The sequence below is a fragment of the Telmatherina bonti genome, assembly GCF_933228915.1.
Source record: "Telmatherina bonti genome assembly, chromosome: 3".
Classification (NCBI taxonomy): Eukaryota; Metazoa; Chordata; class Actinopteri; order Atheriniformes; family Telmatherinidae; genus Telmatherina; species Telmatherina bonti.
The window spans coordinates 33,977,118-34,003,491 of record NC_136621.1 but is presented as its reverse complement, the minus strand read 5'-3'; the positions used below and the strand labels follow the sequence as shown (position 1 = coordinate 34,003,491).

The 26,374-nt window shown below is 37.4% G+C and overlaps 1 protein-coding gene across 1 annotated transcript in view; it reads left to right on the top strand.

Moving 5' to 3' along the window:
- Positions 1–354: 354 nt before the first annotated feature.
- The window catches only part of tbc1d1 (TBC1 (tre-2/USP6, BUB2, cdc16) domain family, member 1), a 41,002-nt gene continuing 14,982 nt past the window's right edge, over positions 355–26,374 (top strand). Inside the window, exons 1-13 of the mRNA XM_079263896.1 lie at positions 355–461; positions 11,623–12,204; positions 13,748–13,837; positions 13,932–14,036; positions 15,562–15,694; positions 16,043–16,134; positions 17,018–17,134; positions 17,300–17,425; positions 20,724–20,872; positions 21,072–21,335; positions 22,889–23,005; positions 23,283–23,396; positions 23,590–23,723. Of these exons, the coding sequence (XP_079120022.1) occupies positions 393–461; positions 11,623–12,204; positions 13,748–13,837; positions 13,932–14,036; positions 15,562–15,694; positions 16,043–16,134; positions 17,018–17,134; positions 17,300–17,425; positions 20,724–20,872; positions 21,072–21,335; positions 22,889–23,005; positions 23,283–23,396; positions 23,590–23,723 (2,092 nt within the window). The 5' untranslated portion in view covers positions 355–392. The remainder of the gene's footprint in view (positions 462–11,622; positions 12,205–13,747; positions 13,838–13,931; positions 14,037–15,561; positions 15,695–16,042; positions 16,135–17,017; positions 17,135–17,299; positions 17,426–20,723; positions 20,873–21,071; positions 21,336–22,888; positions 23,006–23,282; positions 23,397–23,589; positions 23,724–26,374) is intronic.

Below are 26,374 nucleotides of genomic sequence, written 5' to 3'. Positions count from 1 at the left end.
AATAACTGCACCGTCAAAAACCGCCCAGGCCAAACCGCCTTAACTTTTTCCGGGATCTCGCCAGCAGTGTCCAGCCCATCCCCTGAAAGCATTGGAAGGCTCGTTTATTAAAAAGAAAAATCAGTCACCTATAAAAACGCAGCAGTTCCTTTAAACTAAAAAGATAATGCACGCGGTTTGATTAATGATCTATTGAAAGGACGTGTCTGTCTTTTATTTTGAAAGCGATGAACCGGATACACTGCACTGCTGCGTTGCCTTGCCGACCAGCAGGATCCTCCTTGGTTTCAGAGGAGCAAAATGAACTTTCCAAAGACACATTGAAGTTTCTCCTGCGACAAGGACCATGTTACTCTGAAGATAGTCGCTCAGATCTTGTTTTTGTAAAGTTTATGGCGAATGGGATGAAAGCGCGACTCCAGCGGTTCAACTTGTTCAACGTTAAACAAGAGGAGAAAGATGTAAGTGAAGTTATTGTCAGGCTGTGTAGTTTGCGTGCCATGCTAAAAAGACAGCTAACCGTGCGAAGCATTAACTAATGTCAAAGTAGCTTTAACCTGTTGGGAGCCATTTTTATTAAAATATCTTTTCCTTAACAAAGTGATATTTTCCCCAATTTAGGTATTACTTAAATACGCGAAATAAACTTTAGTCCACAAAGCTGTAAGACAATGTTTTACCAGTTTTAATGAGGGTAATCCCTTCTTCAGTGAGTTGGATGCTTCATTGTGTCAACTAACTTAATATTACGTTTGGTATCTAATCCATATATCTGGCTGGTTGTTGTTAAACTGGTTTTTAAGCTATGTAGGTTTCTCTAGTCGATATCAGTTTTGATCTTAAATGAACCCTCTTTCTCTTTTTTATTTAAGACTTCCTCTAAAAATTAGGAGAGAAGATTTCATCATAGTTTGTGGGCTAAAATACATGTGTGTTAGTAAGGCAGTAGAATATTTTTCATATTACAAAATCTTCCAGTTATATATAATCTGTAGCATAAGTAGTTATACATTCACATAAAATCTTATTTTAACTAGCAGTGATTTCAGTGTTTATTATCATCTTGAATATTGACGTATAGGATTTTGATTAGTGTGTGGCAGCACAACATAATCATAGATATGGATATTTTAGCTAAACCAGGAATGCAAGCTGCCAACATGTTGTAGATTTTGAGAAGTTTATAGAAACTGATAATGAGGAACATGACTTAGAGCTGCACGATTAATCGTTTTAGCATTGCACGTCACAGGACATGCAATGTCTAACAGGACAGATCAATATGCAGCTGTTGCGCTACAACCTTTTTTTATTTGTAATACAAACTGGAATGGATCTTACTTCCTATTACTAATCTCCAGAAGTTTGCCAGATTACCATAATATTTTGTCAATTTTCAAGACTTTTAGATTTGGATTTTCAGCTTGCACAACATGAGCAAGGAGCAGGATAAGAGTTCTAAAATGGGGAAAAACAGGCTGTAAGGAGAAACGCAACGATTGGAGAGTTGAATGAGTTTATTCATAGTAGCAACGGACAAGCTTCCTGTTGGATCATACTCATTTCTCTCAAACCAAAAGAAACAAAGTGGCGACTTTGGGTCCTCACCATCAAGTGACCAGGCTGTGCCTTTTTTCCCTGTGGGCTGGATAGTAATTGTTTTTAATATTGTAGAAATTTTTTTTTAACAATGTAAAATTCAATTGCAGTATATATATTGCAGAAACCAAATTAATTAACTTTTTTTTCCATTATCATGTGACCCTACTCTTCTTCTTTTTTGACTAAAGTGACGCTCAAACTAAAAATGAAAAAGGAAGCAAGCTTTTCACACTGCAGACAAATGTTGGGAGCTGCTTATCAACTTGAGCTAATCAACTATTAAGTCAATAGTTATCAATCACTGCGTGTGAATGCTCTTATGATATAAATTGTGAGGCTTGTGGAGACTTTACAGTTTGAGACCGAATAAGTAGCTGGCTAGATTTCAGTGGAGTCAGCATGGGAGGAGTGTTATGGACCAATAAGCAAGGAGATGCAGCCATGACAGGAGGAAACATAAAAAAAGAAAGTAAACAAACATAAAGCAACGTGACAGAGGAGCATGATGGATAAATAACAGCTAGAATTAGCAAAAAAACAAAAGATGCATGCATCTTTGAAGTTTTAATTACCCAGTTTTACGTCAGACTAGACGAGGCCAGAAAGAGAAAACTCCACATCTTTCCTATAACTCTTGTTGACAAAGTAAATAACAGAGAGCTTCTTGTATTTTGTGTGTCTATAGAAGGAAAAGAGACTTGTTTGAATGGCTGGAACTGTTTTGCCGACATTAGAGATGAGTCAGCGTTGATTTTGGTGAAGAGTCTTGGACTGTGTGTTGCAGATCAGTCGTGCATTGTGGGCATCCTGGGACCTTTAAAACTTCTAATCTGTAGAGACGCTCATTTTGCTGTGTGAATGATATAATCATTTGATCACACTGGGAATCTTTTCAGTGTGATTAAAGATTGAATTTTGCTTGGTGTTGTTCATTGTGGTCACCAGTTTAAAAACCAGGACTTTTCTTCAGCCTGATGGAGCTGTTGCTCAGTTGAGCAGTGGTTACAACTATTAAACTAGAGCTGAAGACATGGAAATCCAGTTTGCATGTTGCTACCAACTCTGGTCAATGTAGGTGTATGTGTGAGAGTGTGTGAGTAAGTGAGTCATAGCAATATCATGCCAAAACTTGCACACTGTTAGGTACATCATCTGGCTCAAGGCTCATACTTTACAGTGTTGCTCTGTTGCAGCTGACTTAATGCGATGCCATCTTTTAAGCCCTGTTCTCTATTTGTAGTTTTATTATTTTGTGATACTGACATCACTTGTAACCGGTGTAGGACCTTTTACTGCTGTCTTTGATTGTATGTAGAATTGTAGTGGACGAATAAGAGACACTGTTCAGAAATGCTTTCTTTTAAGAGGTAATATTAGACTTAGTGGATGAAAACTATTGATATCTGTTTTAGCTTAGAGAGGCTTGCAGGCATCATTTTAATTTTGGAAAAAGAAAACAAGTGAAGGTAATGATTGCCCATATTTATATTTGGCCAAACCCTCTTTTGTACTTCTGTGGTCTTGTGTTTTTTCCCTCCCACACTTTATGTCCCCTCATGTGACACACTGTAGCAAAAACAAGCTAGTAGAGTCAAAGCACTTTTCTGTGTTTTACAACCAATAGTCGATTCTTCTGACCTGTTTTGTCAGTGACTGCTCATCCTATCTGTGTTAATGTGAAACATAATGTGCACAGCATTCAGACCCTTTTTGGTGTTTCAAAATTAAGATTAGTGTCATGTCTTGCTCTGATATAGGTTAATTTGAAGTCAGCGTGTTTGGGGCTTGCAGAAGTGGCATTTTTGGCTTAGTGATTATTCCACACCTTTTAAGATTTTTTTTTCCTCTTGAAGCCTCTTTTTTATTTTAAAGGCATTGAACTTTGAACTTGGCTGTGCTTGACTAGGCACAAGGCTGAGCACATGACCATGGCAATGGGAAGTGCAGTAGGGAACTTTTAGCCGTGTCATTGTTGATAATTTCCTAGACTAGATGGTGTGTCACATGGCTTTCTGTGAAATTTTCCTGTAAATGCCAATATTTTCCCATTTACTGACCCTTCTTGTCAGGTCTACACAAAATAAATGTTTGTTTTGTAATAGAAACTATGTGAAATTACTTGCATATATAATTCAGTGAGTTGATAGTTATTGGGTTTAAACTCAAAATGTTCTGATGTGTGGGGTTTATTTTCCACTTTTAGGACTTCTTCTTGTCCTATCAGGCCACTTTTTTTTCTAGATATGTTACTGTTCCTCTAGCCTTTAAACAGCATTAAGCGACCACACAGATAAGTGAATCAAGAAAGGAATTGCACATGTGAAAGGTGCTATATTTGAAATTCCCTTCTACACGTCACTGAGTTTCTTTGAGTTTCAGTTCAGAGTTTCGACTCTTACCTTCATTAAGATTTTAATCAAATATTTTCTCGCAATAAAACAATGGCACAACTTAGAAATAAGGTATTGAGGTGGTTGATTCTTACAAATGATTAATAAAATATAGCTGTCCTGTTGGAAGCAAGTTGTAGCCCAGAAAGCAACTTTTAACCATTTTGTAAGATCTTTAAGTCTTCATTTTACAAGGAGAGGGCTGTCTGTCTGTCTGTAAAGTAGAAGACATCTTCCATCAAGTGGCTGAGCTTTTCATCTTAAAAACATGCTTCATCATGATCCTTTTTCTCACCTCCTGTTCAAAATAGTATTTATTCTTTTCTTGGGTCTGGCTGCTTTCTTAACAAAGTCATGAGAAAGAATTTGAGATCAAAGTTAGCCATAGCACATAATACATGTGTTTAAGAGAGAACCCGCACAGGAAAATGCACAAATCTAGACAGCTGTACTCCTGATTCTTCTACAGGGATGAAGCACACACTAAAAGAACACTAAGTCACCTCTTTCTGGTCAGTATGAAGAAGGAAAGGTAGCGATACTATAGTATCTTTGCAGAGACACAATGTTGAAGTTTTATTATGCCAGGTTGAGGTTTTTATGAACATAAAGTGAATATAAAAACCTGCAAATTACTTTAACATAACTTTCTTTAAAATAGAAAACTTTTTTACCGTTTTGGTAAGCATTAACAAGTTTATTTTATGTATTGCAAGAGCAACTTCCCTTTTTTTTTTTTTCTTTTTTGAAATAAATCTACTTGTGTAACTTCCTTCCTCTCAAATGTAGCATTACAGTAGTTCTACTTATTTCTGCCACGGTGAGGGACACCAAGCTTTTTCAGCACAGTTTTTCTATGAGAGGCCTGGTCTATCAGTGCATGTATGAATTTGTGTCCAGCTGCCTTCCTGTTTAAGTTCAGCCACATGTAAAGGTTCCACCATGAGAAATAGGGTATGCTCAGTGGTTGTCAGTCCTCTGGGAAACAAACACTGTGTCAACTTCACTCTGCTATTCAGATTTATAGCTAAATCCTTACTAATAGAAAGTAGGGCTGCTCGATTATGACAAAAATTATAATCACGATTATTTTGACTGAAACTGAGATCTCGATTATTTAAAACAATTATCCAGTGTTTTTAAACAACGCTGCGCATCGTGGTGTTCTCAATTCCGTGTCGCGCATTATAACCGTCTAATGCACGCTTCCGAGTTGTTTAATCCGCTTTTACTGCCTAGATAGGAACTATTTTATGTTGGCCTCAATGTACGTTTTATGCCAAACAACTGCTGTCAGACTACAGCGCATTTTTCTCATTCACCTGATAAAAGACAGCTGATCTGAACCAGCTGATTAACGTGTTGCTATGGTAATGCCCCATAACGGAGGGATATTACAGTGTTTAACTTGCCGAACTATACTACAAAAATAATGCAGCCAGTTGTCACTGACAATGGTATAAACTGTTGTTGTTGTGAACTTCCACAACCTACTGCAGTTATTCTACATTGACCTGCAGCTGGAGCCGACTGAGACTGGCCGCCTGGGATTGCTTTAGGACGGGAGAGGCTCCCGCTGCTCGTCCGTTACAATAACTGCAGAACAATATGTGCCTTTAGGTCAGTCGCCAAAACACCAGAAAAGTCTCAAATAACTCCAGTAAAAGTTACTAGATTTGTCGCTAGTCGCTTTTAACAAAAAAAGTCGCCAGATTTAATGAGAAACTCGCCAAGTTGGCAGCGCAGCTGAATGAAACCAAAGCGGCTGTGGGAGGAGTTTACAGCACAGCGCTGCAATGCCGGTGATGCTCGTTTAGCAACTAAAGACAGCAGGAGAGGAAACTGCAAAGAGAAAAATAATCACACACTTTAATTTTCATGATCTTTGAAAACCCAGATCATAATTGAGATTAAAATCCGATTAATCACCCAGCCCTAATAGAAAGGGCTAGATCATGCCAGTGTAATGAGAGGTTCAGATTGTTTACTCTGTAATGATGCACAAAGAAATGTGTCAGTCTGCTTTCATCTGTCTTTGAGAGATCTGCCTTTCTGAAAGGCAGTTTACTGGAATTCATCACATAAACAGAGAAATTTTATAAATTGCCTTAAAGCTGTAACACATTTATATTTGAATTGGCATTAACACAAAATGGCATCACGGTTTCTCGTGATATTGTGAAATACATTCAGATAAATTGCTTGTGTATAATACTTGACCAGGACTGTAAAAAACACAAACCTGATTCTTCCTCACCTGAAGAAGGGAAGGGAGAGGCAAAAACATTTTATGATTATATAGAAGTCTGTTCTTTTATTTTGTTTGATTTATTTTTCCTTCTCCATTGTTTCTGTTCAAGTATTCAAAATATCAGAGCTGCTCAAAAGGCCACAATTTTTGTGGTGAAACTCCAGTCCACCAAATTAAAATAGTCATACTGTGTTTAGTTGAAACTGTGTGATTTCATGGTCAGTTGCTGGATCCAGTATGTGTCACTTAAGTTTAAGTTTATAGAGTCAGCTCACAAGCTTCTGTCGCCTGCTGTGAGTTTTATACTCATTCTTCTGACCACAATCGTGAATTGAAATTCTGAAGCTTTGATATTTTCAGTTTCCCCCAATGAGACTAGCTGAGTAATCACAAAGCATCTTCACCCATGGACCCACTGGACTGTCACACAGTTAGCAATGCTCTAGGCAAGACTTGCTCACATGGTAAACATACACAGCTTGCATAACCTTTATATAGTTATTAACATTTAGCCTAGCATTTCTATATCTTTATATATCACAAAATTGCTGTTTTTACTGCTAGTCTTCACTGGCCTTACTGCCTTTTTAGTTATGAACCAAGTTGCATCTTCCAGTTACTTGGTGCGTTCAGTACCTAGTCTTAACCCTTTAATACATTATTTCCTTATTTCTCAATTCAGGATGTGACTGTCCTTAATCTCGTCCATGTGGAGCAGTGTCGACAGCAGTATAAAAACAAACAAACACAAAGTGCCTAGACAATGAATAATGCCAACACAGTTTTGAGGACATTCATGCTTTTAAAAGCAAAGGTCGCACATGTGACGTCATGGTATTTTTTTGTTGCAGACGGTGACGTTTCAAAACCTAAAACCCCAGTTGTATATATCCACATGCAGACGTGCAAACGCAGTCCACTACAGTGGACACCCATTTAAGGCTGGTATTTTAGTATATCATAAGTGAGGATGACATTAGCAATTTTGCCACTTGAGTGGACATAAGTAGAGTTACCTGATCCACTGACACTAACTAAAGAATAAATATAGGATATATTTATATATAGTCATTTACTTAAATAAATTGAAGTAATGCTAAGGTTTTATCATAGTTCTGTATAGGAACGATCTAACTGCTATCAGAATGAGGATAGAGCTGTATCACATCATGTTTAAACCAGATGTTATTTCTAGGTAATCATCAGTTCAGAACTGGTCAAACGTATGAGATTTTGAAGAGCTTGTTTTCTTCTCCACGAGTCTTATTTGCAAAGGCAAAAATAAGGGTCTGTTGATGTTAATCACAAACACCAGAACAGGGATTATGAAGTTTAACAATTCATTACACTTTAAGTATCAAGCTAAAATGATCCCTGAGTAGCTTACCCTTTTTTAAACAAAGCACCATTGTGTTTGTTTGAGGAAAGTATTGTGTTATAAAAAGAAGAAAGGGAGAAAAAAAAAAAAAACAGCGAGTGTGCACACCTCATACCGAGACAAGACAAAGCAAGACCTGTCTGTGAATATGTCTGTAATACTTAGTAGCTGCTCATTCTACCTTAATGACATCATAGATATGAGTCAACTTGTGCTTCTGCTCTGCCCATCTACTTCCTCTGGTCTGACAGACTGCCATTGTGGTGGTGTTCACTTAAACCACAATAGGAGAAGCATTTATTGCAGTCAGGCGTTTTTTTTTTTTTTTCTGATGTACTGGCAACCATCCGTTTTTTACTAGCTCTTGTTTTGTTTTGTTTTGGGGATCTTTCTTTGTTTTGATGTACTGTTCTTATTTTTTGTCTGAATATTTAAAAAAAAACAAAAAAACAAGGAAGTAAAACCACATATGGTGATACATCCCATGTTATTTTCAAATGAGCCTGCAAAAGAATATCATGGCCAGTGTAAAACCTGCACTATTTTATACCTTGGTCTTCTTGGTTAATAGTATTTTTATAAAACACTTGTTCCTAGCATCCAGGGCAATAGTACAGTTAATAGTGAAATGCTCCTGCCACACAGAAAAATAACAAGTGACTGCAATAAAACACAGTGTAGGCCCTACATTTGCCAGTGAACTCAACCAAACCGTATCTGGCTGCCAGACCTGACCGTTATCTGTGATTAATTTCAAACCAAAGTTAACTTAAAATGTTAATCTTGCTGTTCTTCCTTTGTTATGATCATAGATTGTATTCAAAAAGATGGACGTAGCCTCTGTGACGTCACCCATAGGTTTCTAAAGAGCTGAATTGAAGCTCGGTGGGCAGTTCCTACCATTGCCATCTTGGCAGGGTCATGCATGTCGTCTTGCCCGGGCAAAGAGCTGGAGCTGAGAGGGGGGCTGCGAGAGTCATGGTGAATGATTGACATCAAGGGAACTCTGAGCTGCATGTAGCTAAGGGCTAACAGAGCGAACCCACAGCTAACAGGAGCTAACCAGCTAACGAAGGGAGGCCGGCTAAAGCCAAGTCAGTTTGTTAATTTGTTAAAAACCGCGGTTGTTCTAGGCTCTTCTTACTTGAAGCGGGAGATCGGGTACATGTCAATCAAAAGGACACGCCCCTAAATATGCCAAATTTTGAGATGAAATTACTTTGGAGCAGTCAGAAAAAAACACTCCCCCAACAGTTGTCATGAAGGTAAACCTGACCTATTAAACCGAAAATGAATTTTTGTCCCAGGCTGTAGACATGTTTATTTCTCCTGTGAAGTTGGCCTTTTTAACATGGGAATCTACAGGGATTTGCTCTGTTTTAGAGCCCCTAGAGGATGAGGGGGGGAACTGCAGCTTCATGCACTTCCGTATAGGCTTCACTTTTAACCGCCAGAGGTTGTTGCTTGGTTGTGACCCATCTAAGAATACAAGCTCACTGTATAATATTTCATTTTAGGCTCTCGTGCTTTCTTAAAGCTACTAAGTTTTTGTTTAATTGCGTTGGGGTTTCAAGCAAGCCAAGTTCCTGATTAAACATGTTTCTTTAGTGGTATAGTATGTGTCTTTGTCAACAGCATTAGTTCCAGTCTTTTGTTTGTTTGTAAAACAAGTACACTTTTGATTTTAGTATTTTATCAACATTTTATTTCATTGAAAGACATACTGGTCAATAAATGCAGAAGCACAATTTATTGCTCCAACCTTGCAAATCAACCTAAAGTTCAGTTTTACAGGTCCCATCAATCCCATCTTTGACGACATCTCTACAAACTGACCATTCTGACCTAAAAAATATGATGAAATAGATGCATGTTTGTTACATGTGAAAAAGTTGGGGTGACTGATTTGGCAATAACTTGCCTGTTGGCATAACGTATTTTTCTGATGCGTCAAAAAAGTGTTTTTTCATAGCCTTCTGTTCAGTTTTAGGCTCAGTCTGGCTGCGTGACAAAGTTGGAACTTTTAAAACTCCTCCAAATGATCTGTATTACATAGAAAGATTCTTGTTTATCCAGTATGATGGTGAATATAAACTAGTGTTACATTGACTCAGCAGGGGTGGGCTGCGATGGCTATATTAGCACAATGTCTTGAAAATGCTGAGAATTAAATTGTTTTACATGAACAACGTCAAAATTTCTTAACTGAACCTGCTTTACTGTCTCCGTAAGTCAGTAGCTGTAGGCTACTCTGCTGTCAGCCATCTGCAGGGTGCCGCGATGGGGAGAGAGGCTGGAATTAATTAAGCTTCACTGTTAAACCCACAGGGAAGGTAAACTTCGAGAGCATCCGACAACTGAACTTCATTCTGACAATCTTTGCTCCATATGGTCCTCCACATTCTGGCCTAGATTTATCTTCTTTGTTTGTTTAGCCACAGTGCAAAACATAATGGGTCCATTCAGCGTCTCTGTCTCAGTGTGCTCATGGACCTTGAGCTCAATGAACTCCTTACAGTCAAAGCAGCAGCTACCAGCAGTGTCAGAAAGTTTGTGCACGTCTCATTGACGTTTCTAAGTTAACACAGACGTTAAGGTGGAAAGGATTTGTTCACATTAATCTGTTGGTTCTGTCATTTGTGTGATTTTGGTCACTAATGTTTCTACATTGGTGCATTAAATATTTTATTGATGTTGTTTCGTTTCCATTTTTGGGGAAAAAAAATCTGTCTGTCCTCTCTGGTCTCTTGTTTTTTCTCCCAGCAAAAAAGTATTTAATTTGTGTGCAAAAAGTCAAAATGCACATAATACTGGAGCATTGTAACAGTGTACAACTATTGCTTTTTAATTCTGTCCCGCATATTTAAAAAAAAGATATAAAAGTAGATGTTAGTGAGGAAAATGGCTAAACCAAAGTTATTAGGGGAAAGAAAGGGAAAAGAGGGAAGGATTGGCCAAAACAGAATGAAATGAATGAGAAAGTTAGTACAAAGCTTGCTTTGAGACCAAAAATCCCAAACTGGCTTCTTTTCACTGCAAGACGTCACAAGGGCTGTACTATTCCAGGGAACCATAACACGCTCGACACTAAATGTCAGGTTAGCTCATTGCAAGGTGTGAGCTTCAACATTTATGCATTGGAAAATTTGTGTTCCTGTTCATGACTTCTGTTGTGTTATTTTAATGTTTATCCATTGATACTATAGCAAGTCCCCACCCTTCCCATTTCTTAATGTGTACATTAGTTCCTTGCCAAAAATAACACTGTGAGAAAAATTGTGAGAGGGAAATTCATTTTCATTGATCCACCAGAGATAATGTGATCAAGGTATTGAACATTAATAGCGGTCCAGATCAGTCTTAATTCCCAAGTACTTAGAATATAAAACACAGCCATAATTTGCAAAACTGATTTAAAAAAAAAAATTTAAAAAAAAAAGTTTTTAAGTCTTAGATATTCAATCATGTTTTCAGAAACCAAAATAATTAAGATAAATTATGATACATTTTGTAACTTTTTAAATTGGACAAGCTCAGAAAGATACAATGCTGATAAAAGATAGTTTAAAGGCTGTATATGAGAGTTATTTGAAGATTATTTTTTAGGTTTTTTTAATTGACGCTGAAACAAGTTTTTTTTTTTTTTTTAATATTGTAAACATCAAACTTCCGATAAAACGGTATGAAAAAACGTATTAAAACAAACAATACAACAGGCTTTGTTTTAGAGTATAAATAGATTCTCCTCGTAGTTGTAGAAAATGAAGACTGATTCAAAGCCTCGTCTTTTTTAGTTTATTACTTTTAGATTCATTTTTCTGCTAAAAGTCAGTAGTGTATATTTAGGTAAGTTTTCAGTTTTTTCTCATCTTTGTTTTGTGTTTACATGAACATAAAGTTTTCCTTCCTAACTGTTAAGCAGCTAAATGTCTTGTAACATACACATTTAAGTCATTATAGTCATTACAGCAGTTCTTATCACTTTCTTGTTATCTCTCCAGGTCCCTGAGATCATCAGTACGCTGAGGCAGGCTGGCAAAAGTTCAGCACGCAACAATGACATCACCACTGTTTCCAACGAGGCTTCCACAAGTTCTGGAGGCAGCGACTCCCCTGAAACATGTTTTTCCTCTCTCTCCCCTACAACAAACGCTGCAGGTCCCAGTTCTGGTGTTTCTCCAACAACCTTTGCCAAAAAGTTTGAGGTACTGTTTTGTGGCCGAGTGAGCGTCGCTCACAAGAAAGCCCCACCTGCCCTGATTGATGAGTGCATCGAGAAGTTTAGCCAGCTTCATGACTCGGGGACGACCGATAAAGGTGGAAGTGTTGGTGGATTGGTGGACGGGCTGAGGAGGGCATTATCCTTTCAAGCCAATGGACTGGGAAGTGGTTCTGTCAGTAATGGTGCAGCAGGAACACGCCCTGGTCTGTTCAAGCGAGACCCCAGCTTCCCCAGTCTGCATGCCCTGGATGAGAATGGTCTTTCACCAGAGATTTCCAAAACTAACACTACAGATCCACTCAACAGCTCCACTAAAGTACAGCCCACCAGCCTGCAGGAGAACAGGACCATGCTGTTTACGGTAACTTGCATAAGCGAACATGTGCACGTGCACAACCACTCACACACAATGCTGAAGGAATAACCTGATTATTTAAGTGATATTTCCATGTGATGTCATTCATTACCACTAATGCTATTACCATAATTAAATTATTAGTAGAAAATTGTTATTCCACTGCTGGGAGATGCATCGTGCCATCAGTATCTTGATGATAAAGTAGTTGGGAAGCATTTAGATTAACCCCTTTCAGCTTAAATTTAATACAGATTGTACTCCTGAAAGCAAAAACCATCGTTTTTATCAATCAGCAGTTCCATCACTTGCATTTTTATGCTCAAGTAAGCTGAAAATTTTCATTCATTTTCCCTTTTTATTGTTTCCTTCTTCACTAGATTTCACTGCTTCTAGCCAAACAAAATAAAATCTAACTAATAACTGTGTTGGTAACAGAAGAGCATTCATTTTGAGATGACAATACCAGCATGCAGCACGGTGTTACAAATCATTACATTCTTTAGACTTCACTGACTTTTTTTTAATCACAGAAATGCCTTCTGTTGAGAGCTTTGCCATTAACTTCAGTTCTGACGTTTGTGTACAGAGAAGCACTAGCTTCAGATCCATTTAGATCCTTCATGAAAAATTACAGAAATGTTAAAAGCAGTGATGACATTAAAAAAAAAAAAAACTGAATAAAACAAGACAGTGATTACTTTCAGTTCCGCTTTGACTCTTGTCATCTTTATAGAAGTGATTTATTGCATGCTCTGTTAATGTAAGATCTTTTTAACAAGAGGAAAACCTCAAAAAGAATTACAAGCATGCTTTCTAAGTGAACACTCGTGAGCCTGTGTTCACACCCCGCTTGATCTTCTCACATATTTATTTGGAAGTTTAGATTCTGTGCAGTCCTCATAATGCAGCACTTTTTAAATTACTAACTAGAACAGAAACGTGAAAATCTTATTTTGACTCAGCAAAATTTAATGCTGACTGCTACCCAAAATGACCAAAGCTTCACTCGTCTGATTGACCTTCACTCGCTTCCTGCAGCATTTTGCCTGCAGGATTTTTCCTGTTTGCTCTTGAAACAGGAAGTGGTCATCCTTGGCACAGGATTCACCAGTGATTGTCACCGTCCTACTCAGCAGATACGCACATCTTTTTCACACTGGTGATACATCCTGCTGCTGACAGAGTGACCTCATCTATGTGACATCATTCCCCACCCCCACAAAGCAGAACTTTTGAGAAAAAATAAGAAATTAAACTACTTTTATGTAACTGAAGAGATTGTTTTTACTCTGCCGATTTGATCTTAATATTGCCAGTTTGTGTCTGTGTCTTGTGTTTGCAGTTTATGTAGGAATAAATTATTTATATTTTGCCATAAATCAAAACTCATTCAGTACTTTAAGAAGCTTTGTGAATGACATTAATTTGCAATATTTGAATAACAGCAGAAACAAACATTGCACAGAAAAAACTGCAAAGATGCAGGTACCCAGCACACCCAGATGCAATTATAACTGTATTCTCTGTCTTTTCTTGGTGTTTTTAGGTGGGCAAGTCTCAGATCTTCTTGGTTAGTCCAGACACTAAAAAAGTTGCCATAGAGAAGAGTTTCAGAGAAATCTCCTTCTGCTCACAGGTATTGTTCTCTAGATTTCAACAAAAAAGAGAGACTGTTTTGTTTGTGTTTAACTTTAAACCCGTTTTGCTTTCTTTGTTATCTCTCTCTCCAGGGCATTCGTCATGTTGATCACTTTGGCTTCATTTGCAGAGAAACAGTTGAAGGGGGAAACTGTCACTTTGTGTGCTATGTCTTCCAGTGCACAGATGAATCTCTGGTATGAATTATTGTTTCTTCCCTCCAAACAAAAAGCTTACACTTTCTTTGGTGCAATCTGTAAGGATTATTTGAGACTTTAGGAAGTTACTTTGTGCAAGTTACACATTAAACATTTGAGCATTGACATAATGTTTGGACAAACACTAGCGTTCATGGCACAGATTTCAGTTTTTGTTTTATTAACCATTTAAGTCTGACCATGTTGCTGATGACAGAAAGTGAAGCACATAATTCAGATGCCTTGATCACATCAATATTGAGTCTACCAATGTTCTTCCAGTGGACTGCAAGAGATGAGAAGCAGAGTTTCTACAGGAAATTGCGAGATTGCCTGTGTCAGGGAGAGGGCGAGGTGTAGCGCAAGAAAGCAGCACTTTGTGTTGACTGTGTCATGGTTGGATTTAAAGGGCTTTAAGTTTGTAATTCTTAAGAAGCAGCCCTTGTCAAAATGTGAAAAGTTAGCACACATTGTTCACTCCAGTGTCAGTAGGAATCCATCTTTACATCAGAATTTTACTTAATATGGATTCAAACGGCTGTGATGAGATTATAAAACAATTCATCCTGATGCCTCTTTTCCCTCTTTACAGGATTTCTTTTTTCGTTTTCTTTCTCACCATGTTTCTACTTTGTACTTTCAAAGCACATTATTTGTGACTAACTAGAAGGGATTTGCTTTTGATATCTTTTATTTATTAAACACTGATAAGTTTCTGCGTCAGGCGCAAGAAGACTTTTAAGGATAGAAGAAGGATACACAGAAATAAGCTAATTAAAGTTGTCCTGACTTTAAATGTAGACAGGAAAACTTAGAACAGAAAAGAGCCAAACGGTTAGGTAAAATTCCCCAGTTATGAGTTAAGATAAAATGAAGCTCCAGATCATAGGATCCGTGACTCAGTGCATCTGTAGTCCTGAGTCAGGATGTGCCAAATCAACTCCCTTGGATGGAAAGCTTTAATAATTTAGTTTAATGCGTGTTAGTTAAATAAAAAATAAACACCTTCTATATTCTTGTGTATTTTATATACCTGTACTATGATGCTTTCTTCATTTGCCAAGCCAGATGTTTATTCTTTCACTGGTATTATTATTATCATTATTTTTTTTGTTATTATTATTATTATTATTATTATTGGTTAAAGATTGAGTGTGTGTTCTGTATCTGTGTGTGAATGATTATGTGTCAAATTGTTTTACTTGTTGTTTTAATATCTAAAAAGCACTTTGCACTATTTTGTGTGTGAAAGGTGCTATACAAATAAATTTTGATTTGATTTGTGGGCTAATACCTTTCGATACATAAATTTCAATATTTTATTTGAATAATTCGGTGTAGGAACTGTTTTTTTATTATTAAATATTTATGCATCAGAAATGTAACAGAAGACTAGGATACATTTTAACAGTTTTATGCGATTGCATGAAATAAAGACATGAAAAGAAGTTAACTCTTTGCTGGTCAAAGAAAACTAATCTTCTGACGTTTTTATTCAAGCATCTTTTTTTTTTTATTATTGTAGGTGGATGAGATCATGCTGACTTTAAAGCAAGCTTTCTCTGTGGCAGCCCTGCAGCAGAATGCAAAGATCCAGAGCCAGCAGTGTGACGGCTGCCCCATGCAGCAGCTTCACAGGCTGTGTGAGAGAATAGAAGGTAATAAATTATATTTTACAGTGCAAGTCAAAAGGAATTTTTTAACTATTTATAAACTATTCAGACATCTGTTGCAACAACTAATACTCAGGTTAATTTAAAGCAGTATGAATTGTTTTACATGAATATGTTCACTGCTATGGTGTTCAACTTTTCAATTTAAATTTATTTGTAAATTAATTGTACTTTATAAATAACAGGACCCCCTTAAACTAAATTTCCTAGCACATATTATGCTGCTAAATTTGGCAGGCAAGAAGCCAGAATCCTTAGACCATATAAGTGTATACTAATACTACTCATCAAAAATGAGGTCAGGCTTTTAATCTGTAAATGAATCTTTTTCAGGTCTGCATCCATCTAAAACAAAGTTGGAGCTTCAGAAACACTTGGCCACTTTGGACAATGATGAGCAGGCATCAGTCTTTGAAAACACCATGGTAATGTTTGTGCTCTGACTGTGGACCTGAAGGACAAGGTGTAAATTCCTAGAGTTCCCCTTTACATGACTGCAGCTGGAAAACAAACCAATCTGTCTACAATTTCTTTTAATCATGGCTGATCACTGCCAAATCACATGGTTTTCTTGTAGTAGGTTACAGTGACTCACACATCCTTCTTTACAAGTGATTTAAGTATTTGAGCAACCTTCCTTTATTTGGATTATCTGATGGATTTGCTTTATCTACTCAAATAATTAATTACATCCACTTTCTCCCGAATCCTTCTGTAGCCGTTTGATTCGACTTTTTTGTTTAACAAAAGAACATTGTGATTGTTAGTTATTTGTTAAAACTGTAGCAGTAGACACGACAAGACATTTCTCTTTGAGGTAGCTGACATCTGCTGGTGATGCTGCCAAACTACAACACCACAGCAGTACTGAATAAACAGATTAAGTGAAGAAACAGTGTTTGATGTTGGAAGAGGAAGGAAAGGAGAAGAAGCAGTTTTAATTTCCCCAGAGTTGTGTGGTTTGATCACATGTAGTATATGTGATACACATATATTAGAACTTGTTTTGTTGATTGAATGGAGCATTCAAGCTGTATTTTCAGTCCTTTTTCTGCCCTCATAAACAAAATTACCACTATTTATTTCACCACTATTTTGGAAAACCAAAATGTTTAAGGAAAAAGTCAAACGAAGCAAAAACAACCAAATTTATGTCCTTTGTCAGGAATGTGTAGTTGTGTAATGTGTATCACAGCTACATTATGAGCAAAAAGCATTTAGTTTAATGCTTTTGTAACATTTAAATAATTTGGATACAAATAAGATATTTGTCATAAATTAAATGTCACTTTGTTTATGTATGTTTAGCGGGCTCGTCCCAAATGCGATCAGGAGGAAAATGAGTTGGTGATGGCCTGTCTGAGGAATCTTTATGAAGATAAACAGAAAACCCATCAGCACACTTTGCCTGGAGAAAATAAACAGGTCTGTATGTGTTAAAAACAAATACTGTAAAAGCCAAAATGTCAGTCCTAAAATAGGTGTCTGCAATGCTGTCTTTCTTCTTTTTTTTCCAACTAGAAAATAAGTTTTCCTTTTTTAAACCCTCACCTACATTTGTCTGAATCTTTTTCTTCTTGTTGTGAGGAGGTGTGTGAGGATGCAGCGCCAGTTCCCCAGGAGGTGCAGCAGCAGAGCAGCAGTCGGCAGCGTCTTGAGCAGTTCAAGAGCCGTGCAAAGCGTTCTCTCACTGAGTCTTTGGAGGGCATCTGGAAGGTTTGTTGTATAATAATTATGCATATCTCTTGCCTTCTGCTGTATGCAGAAGTGTCATTCCAAATCGCGTTCTTAATGCCTCAAACATTTTTATGTCCCCAACTGGTGTGAAAGGCCTTAATTATATAAGTATAAGCATATTGATAAACCAAATAGTGTTTAATACACAGCAAATAAAACCTTAATACATGAATAAATAAAACCTTAATACATGAATACATAGCAAATAAAGCCCTTCCAGTTCTGGTTCAGGGCTTATGCTGGAACCAGTTCTGAATTCATTAGCTAAGAAGTGGTTTGGTTTCTGAATTTATTTCAGACTAGAGTTAAGGAAACCGTTTATCTTCACAAAAACAACAGTTTTCCCTGCAAACCGATGACTTCATAATTAGTCTTGATTTTAAATGCTGTTTTTAAAACCTAATGTTTGTGAATACTTTTTCTGACACAAACAGGTGTTTCAATTGGTTAACCAGGGTTCATGTTAAGTCCTATAAATATGATTTATATAGGCTGTTTTGGATTAAATACCAGCAGACAGTTCTTAAAACATCCAGCAATAATAAAGTAGATAGAGCTACAAATACTAATTTAAAAAATCTGATTCAAAACAGGGATTAATGCAACACATTAGACTGCATTCAGATAACACTGGCCTTATAAAACAGATTAATATTTATTTTCTACATAAATTCACCAGGACCGTATCCAGATGCAGTTCAACACTACATTCTTTCTAACCTCTTTTCCACCGCTACACCTTTAAAGGAAACTTGATCTCAGTCAGTTGGGGTGACATCACACAGGTGAAGGGGTTGAAGTAGTCAACATGTACTGAAACTGAATCCAGCTTTTCTGGTTCATTTTGTTCAGGCACAAAAAAAAACCACATTTGCTGGGATAATTGATAACCACGTGAATAAATTTCTAGATATTCCACTTTTTACAGTTGATTCCGGTTTCCAGGATTCTCATCTGTGTTGTTCTCTATAGTACTGGATGTTTTGTCTAATGGGTGCCAGTCTTAATTGCAAATTCTGGGCATTTTATCATGATGTCATTCTTCTCTGAGCTCAGGTAAGGAGGGAACTAAAGGCAGTTTGGTTTATGAATGAGTTCCATTTCTACACCGCATTGTAACCCAAAATTCTCCATAAGCCGGATTTTTACCCTTAAAACTCCCTAAATATCCCCTTAATCACTAAATAGCCACCTAAATGCACATAGTATATGTCCTATTAATGGGAAAACAGCACAGGCAATTAAAATAGACATTTTAAGGACTGCCAGGAAAAAAAGTTAGCCGCATGTGTGACTAAAATGGTCAAACTCCAGAGTCCTGTTGTAGTTAAGTTTGATGAATTGTTCTCTTTTCATTTAAGCAGCTTAAATAACACACCGAGTCTTTAAACATGGCAGTTTTAACATGTAGAAGGTCTGGTGCTCTCTGTACCCTCACCCCCAGCCCTTGATGGAAATGGTCTTTTGGAACAGTGGAGAGTAGTTTCCAGCATAGCACCAATTTGTCAGTCCTGAGCCGGAGCTTTGGTAGTTAAAATGGAAAGAACTGGTTCTAAGTTAGACTCTGGCTTCAAACCAGCACTGGAACAGAATTTCTTCCTACTGCTATCAAGTCCACATGACTGTGTTGTTGAAAAAAAAAAAAGTCTGCTTGCATTGAGAAAATGGTGACAAGATGGCAAATGAGAAAGCTGTTTGACATGAGCTGTCTGTTCTCACAGCTGGCTATCTTATAGTGGATTCTGCTATTCTGAACAGCCATTCAGAGTGAGCACTCTCACTAATTGACCCAATCCTGATTCAGTATGTTGAAAATGAGATGTACATAGAGTCAGACAATCCTCTCAATGAATTACACACTGAGGTTAATGTTCACTGATGCTCCAGATGTGACCAATGACTGACTGTGGGCTTGGTATAAAAGGACCCTAAAAGACTTAACACTACCATTTAAATTAACACACATAACATTGATCCATCTATCGATCCATCCATCCCTCCCTTCCTCCCTCTTAACTACTTATGGGTCACTGCAGGATAACAAACATAGATGTAAAAATATCAGTGTTACAATTATGAATGAATGCTTAATTTTTCATGGATTTACTACCTGACCCAAAAAAACACAAATGCAAATATTAGGAGTGGGACTCAATAAAAAAAGTTCTGATTTATTACAGGCTTTTTAATTCATTCACCTTGATTAATCACATTCAGATATTGGTAAAAGATATTAATATCATAAACTCAGGCTCTATTAATGTCTGGAAAATGCATTTAACTTTTACAACAGTTAATAGGAAATAGAAAACATCTCTGGCCAAAAACTGAACAGATCCAGAGTTAAAGTGTCATTTGAAATACTTAAACTTATAACTGCAGCTCCATTTATTCTCTAATATAGTCTACATTATGTTTTTAAAAGTTTTCATCCACATTAAAGTACATTAATATCTGACAGGAAACCAGGATGGGATCACTTGGTGACAACTTCTGTCTGCTCATGCAGCAGAAGTAATCACCTCTTGCTCTGACTGCAGCATGAAGCTGCATGAGGACCAAGCTCTGTATGTGTTCTTCAGGATGGGGGAGGGGAAGAGGGAGGTGTTGCTAACGGAGAAGAGAAAACTACTTTTTCTTTCATTGTTACTCACCAAAAGTCCTCCATACCACCAGAAAAAGATGCTAGATTTGTTGATGCTCGGCTTGTCGTTAAATAGACTCACTGAATGGTCTGAAACGTCGCTAATTACGGCACCAACGTCGCTAAGATGTGTAGCAGAGCTTCCTTGTGCATCACTGTAATCAGTGTGCCTGAAAATTGTGCTCTGACAATTTTTTTTACGTGTCATGTTCTGTAATTAATTAATCAATCATTATTAACGTGTTAAAGTCTCACTCCTAGTAGTGTCAACTCTGTTGGATAGACATTACCTCTTCCCAGTTACTTTTTCAGAAAGGTTTATTATATATGCATATATGTGTTAAATGTTTTTTTTAGGGTTTCTCTCATCACCCATCTGTACAAATTAAAAGCTTGTTGAAATGTTCGTCTACCACAGCTGACCGTGTGACCTAGTGAGCCTAATATTTTGCCTATAAAACAGGATTTGAACTAATATCAGGTGTGGAGACACGTGGAGACATACAGCTGTGAGCACAAGCTAACACAGAGCTGGCCACCTGTAATCTGACTATACATCAAGGTGTAAATATTTTGTTTAGTTACATATAGAGAGGATCTCTGTAGTAACTTTTGCATCTCTGCTTTTCTTAGGGAAGCAATAAGGCCAAACCTCAGAGGGACAACAGTGAGGGAAGCGAGAGCAGCTTTTCTGTTAGTACTGTCAACAGCAGCCAGGATCAGCCCTGTTTTGATTACCCATTGCCTGCCTCCTCTCCTCTGCGACCCACCAGCCCCCTCAGGTAAACACTTAAACCACACGCTGGCGATGAGATAGATTCTGCTGAAAATGATCGGTTTTCCTCAACTTGTTTTTTTAAGAAGCCTCCACAGCCCTTACGATGAACTCAGCTCATTGTTTTGAAGAACTATAGTTGGCCTGTTTACAGATTTTTATCCTTGCTGTTCATTTCTCCTCATTCCGTTCTTTTATCCAATCAGATGCCACAACTCGACAGGAGACCTGAAGCATCTTGACGCGTCTCTTGTTTTGTCATCCTCCTCCTCGTCATTATCCTGTGATGCTGAGCCTCAGGGTTTCCGCCGACGAGCCAGCACTTTCAGTCATTCCCCCACCTCCTCCTCAGTACTCGAGTACAGCCCACTGCACAAAGTAACTAACGCACCACAGGAACCTAGTGCAGCTACCAAGCCCAAGCTTGTACGGCACTACTCTGTCAGCACAGACTCCCCTCACCAAAGCAAGTAAGCAAAGTGTTGTTGGTTCCTGATTGTGTGTGTAAGCATGTTAGTGGTTTTTGTGCTATATTATTTGTTTTGCCACCGCAATCTTACAATCAAAAGAGGTTTTAAATGTAGCTTTTATGAGCCCTGTGTTAACAGCAGTCCTCATCAGATGTGTACACTATTTTATGTCACTGGACAGCCAAAAGAAGCTGTGTGGTTGGGATTGCAGCAATCTATGTCACTGGGTCAGCAGCTGAAGTTTTGTTTCATTTTCACAGAGTTGTAAAGCTGATTCGGGCAGAAGGCTTTGATCTCAGTAGTGTTTTTCATTTGAAGCAGAAAATGAAGAAAATTAAACTAGTTTGGTATTTACAGTTTATACTGGAATCACATTGAGGATGTTATTATTGTTTTTGTGGCTTATCCAGGATGTTTATTGGCTTTGCTGACCCAAATGTATGCCTATGAGGGTAAAGCTGTCGGCCACACTTCTTGGTTGTTTTAGCAGTATGTTGCATCAGTGAGTGTCCTGTATTACAAGTTTGTAAATGTAGAAGATATAGAATACTGTCTTCAAGTTTTCAGCTATCATAACGCTCCAACTTTTACCTCCTTTCACCCACAACCTGCTGGATATACTTTTCTTCTTGTGTCATCTTTTTCTTCATTATTATTATTATTATTATTATTCATGGTTTTTTTTTTAATGTTGTCTGTTTAACTCTTTAACATATTGTTTGCAAATAAGTAGAAGTTGGGCTTGGTCATACAGTTGTGCTCACATGTATTCATACCCTTTCATTAAAGAAAAGGCTGAATTTACAACAGTCACTCAAATAACTGCAGACTTAAAAAAGGAACAATAAATAAAAATTTGAAAAATATAATTTAGTAATATAAGACACTGTTTTTTCATTTAATTGCGTTAAAGAAAAAAAAACAAATGTGTCCTGGACAAATTAGAGCACTTTTCTGTTGAACAGTGGGACAAAATACCTGTCAACAGGTGCAGAAGTCTGACTGAGAGGAACAGAAAACACCTGACTGTAGCGGAAACATTAAAGTATAGTTCAACAAAATATTAGTTTAGGAGTCATGTAATATGTAGTAAATTATCTTATTTGTTTGCTTTTAAAAAAAAAATCTATTAAACCAGAATTTGAAAATAATATCATGATTTTCATAAAATCTTTATTACAATTTCAGGCAGCCGTTTTTTTCCTTCTTTAATGAAAGGGTATGAATAAATATGAGCACAACTGTACGTTTAAAATCACTGCATATAAAATCCGTTTTATCTGCAGATTCACTGCTTAAACATAGGATATTTTCATTTTCTGAAAAAAAAAAACAGTCTACAATAAAGATCAATAGAAAGGGAGCTTTCTGTATTTTAAGTTACTTGTCTAAAATTATGATTAGCAACCAAAATCTTCTTAAATTCTTATTCGCGCATGTTTTCTTTGTCCAAGCTCTACTGCTTTTGCTGCTTTTTTTGTGTTGTTTTTATGCGTTGCTCAGCGTCTGCTACCCTTCTCTCTCATTCCTTCTGTATTTTCACTGATTCTCAGAAATGTCCCAACCGACTCTACCCTTCCTTCTCTTCCTCCTTGCCCTTCATCCCACTCTCCTCTCCTCCTTCACCATCCCTCCTCACCTTCCACTGGAGCACGGTTCAATAAAAGGAGGTGAGAGTCTTTATTTTCTGTTCAGCTCTTTGCAGCATCTATTTTCTTGTATTTATGTTCACATTAATTCATAACACTTTCACTTGTTCTTGCTTTGCATCTCATCATGTACGCACCCATTCAGGCAGAGAGATATCAGACAGCTGTCGCTAATTGAAAGTTGATTCGGTTTCATCCAAAATTCAAAGGAAAATTTCAGCTACCTGTCTCTGTGTGATTGGGTCCTTGTTTCCTTTGTCATCTGTATTTTGCTCCTTTTTTATCACCTCCATCTCAGTCCTCTGGGTGGTCTGCGCGCCCGACTCCACTCCTCCTCTTCTGTCCCTAATTTTCTGAAATTTCAATTTCTGGCCCCTGTCCAAGAGAATGATTGTGCTGAACCAAAACAAAGGTATACACACACACACACACACACACACACACACTCTCTCTCTCAACATGTAAAAATGTCTATACTGTTGTGTTAAGTGTGACAATTACCCCCTTTTTTTATTATACATATGTTTAAACTGAACAAGATCTACCCGTTGAATGTTCATCTTTTCACATATAAATAAATGTCCATGTGTTTCTTTTGGTTTCAGTGATGTAGCAGCTCTCTCTACATCAAGAGCAGCATATGTGGCTGGGGAAAGCCCACTGCGCAGCCACCGGCACTCATGGAGACAGCAGATCTTCCTACGGGTAGCTACACCTCAGAAAGGCACAGACACCAATGGTAAGAACAGAAGTGCACAAACACATTTAATTTAAATCAGCATGAGGTTCATATTATGGGAACTTGGTAGACTTAAACTATTAAGGCACGGTCATTGTCTTGTGTGGCACTGTCAAAACGCTGTCAGTCGGACTGCAGCATGGTTTGCCGCATATCTGGCATCTTAGCAGCAGTGTTATAGCACTGTAACTCTACAAAAAAACACTTTATCCTCTTTCTCGTATTTTTTAAGCTTTAAATTTTGTATTTTTATCATCAGATGTCGCAAAACAAAGCTATCACTGGCGTAAATGCAAAAATTCGTTATCTCAGCAGTGATTGAATAAAAAGCTTGGGAACCACTGCTTTAGGCAACATACATACTTCCCATTAGCTATGTTTACATGGACCACTTTTAATTTAATCAAATATCCAATCAGAATAAAAATATGTCATGGAAACCCAACACCTGATTGGACTGGCCTTGATCAGAAAGACTTCTCAGTTGAACTGAAACCTTTTCACTTTCTCAGGTTGCTGTTTTGTGGGGTTAAGGATGTAAAAATGAGTGTGATATCTGTATTGCACATTTCATTGACACTTCGTGTAATAAAAAGGCCATTAAAAGAAAGCACATGTATAGTGAACTGCAGAAATTGTCCACAGTGTGTCACTCTTTCACTTGATGTAATGGAAAATATTGTATCCTGCTGACAAAAGACAACAGGAGTGTGAACATTTCATTAAAGCTGTTTCCAGTAAGAACTTGATTTTGTCACCATCAGATGCCTTTAGGCAGTTTTACTTTTTCCAGAATATTTCAAGTGATTCTTAATATGCTGGTAGTCATGTCTGTTCTTACATTTACCGTGTATATTGGGGTTTATTTTTTCCCCATGTGTTCTGGGAATTAAATATGCGTTCACTAGCTGTACAGTAGAATGGTATCCATATTAGTCATAAACAAAGTAAATATTCAAAGCATTAAGTACTCTTAAGTTTATTTTGTTTTGTTTTTCTCACAGTATTAATTTCTTGAGGGCACAATTTGATTTGTGAAGGAAAACAAATGCAGTTGTCAAGAGAGTTAATTGTGTAGTGAATGAATGTACTCAATTTTGGAAAGTTAAGAAGGAAATATAGAATCAAACTAACATTGCAGAAAAAAGTATTACTTGTTTAAGTATTAGATTCTATTAATTAGATAAATTAATATGGAAGTGTTATGTTTTATGATTTTTTCTTTTTTGTTTTTGTTGTTTTATTTCTGAGCTAAGCTTTGTCAATGACCTCTTACCTAAAGCGGATTATTTGAGCACATATATGCTTTGATCAAAAAGAATGATTGTATCTTGGAAAGTGATAACATTTTCAGATCCACCCAGCTGAGTTGAAAAAACTTTTCTTTCATTCTTTTTTTAACCATCATTGTGACTGTACTTGCTGACAATAAAGTGTATGCATTTTAGCTTTTTGCATTTTTCAAACAGACACAGGAAAAATGCTTGTGCCTGCATGCCATCCTGTGTTTAGATTTAATTAGATTTACAGAGTACATATGGCAACATAGGTGTTGACAGTTTAGATAATTGGGTAGGTCACACTGCAACGCCTTCCTGTTCCTTGCAGAAGATATATAACCTAAATATGCTGCTATAAAAGCAAGTTCATGTATGGAAGTGTCAGTAAGCCTGATAAATAGATAAAGATATGTTTTGCCAATAAGTGGTGGATTTCTCTGGGGTGTCAAGTAACTTTAGAAATGGAAATGACGTTCAAACGTAAAACCTCCATCACAGCCACAAGCAATTTAATTTATACCACCAACTTTTCATCACGCTACATAGCTTAGTTTGTTTGCTTCGAACCGAACATAAGGCACAAGTCAGATGTGAATTTTTGAAAGTTGATTTTAAAATTTTAATTAAAAAGCATTTATTTATCACAAGAGCCACTGTGTGCAGAATGCTACATCCTGCTGTCTACAATGTGACTTTTTAGATGTTAACCCCTTTTTTGTAAACATGCATAATGGCTTTAGCAACATATCACCACTTCATATATAGTGCTCCCATTAATTTTGACTCCCATACACACACCCATATGGATTCTGCTCAAGGGTAGTAATTGTATCTAATCAATTCATTGTGGAATGTATTGTGTCCCTTTCATCCACCATCCCACTGAACAGGCTGTTCATTAGGGATTAGTGAGGTTTACGCCTGTTTTTCTGCATCAGGTTTCCTTTTCAAATTCAACACGAAACAGCAGAGAAGCCATCCATCCTCTGCACTAATGAAGTCTGCACCCAAAACTTAGTTGTCAGTAGCCATCAAGTGTAGGAAAAACTGTACTGTTAGCAGGTCTAAGTGATGGTCTTTGTTCTGGATGAATGCAGTGCTAAGTTTGGCCTGAGTTGGGTGTGTTTTTGTGTGTGCTTACACGCATGAGGTCATGGGTGTGCCTAGAGAGAGCGTGTGTGTGTTGGCAAGCGATTGCTGTGTCTCAAGGTCATGTTGACAGTCCACACACAGACAGCGCCAGAGGAAAGCATCAGCTTTGTTGACCCACTTTGTGCTCTGAGTGTTTGTGCTGCGACCTGGTTCTGGCCACGTTGTTTGCTTAGGAAATGGACTGTGCCACTTTGAGGACGAATTCCTTGTGTGTGATGG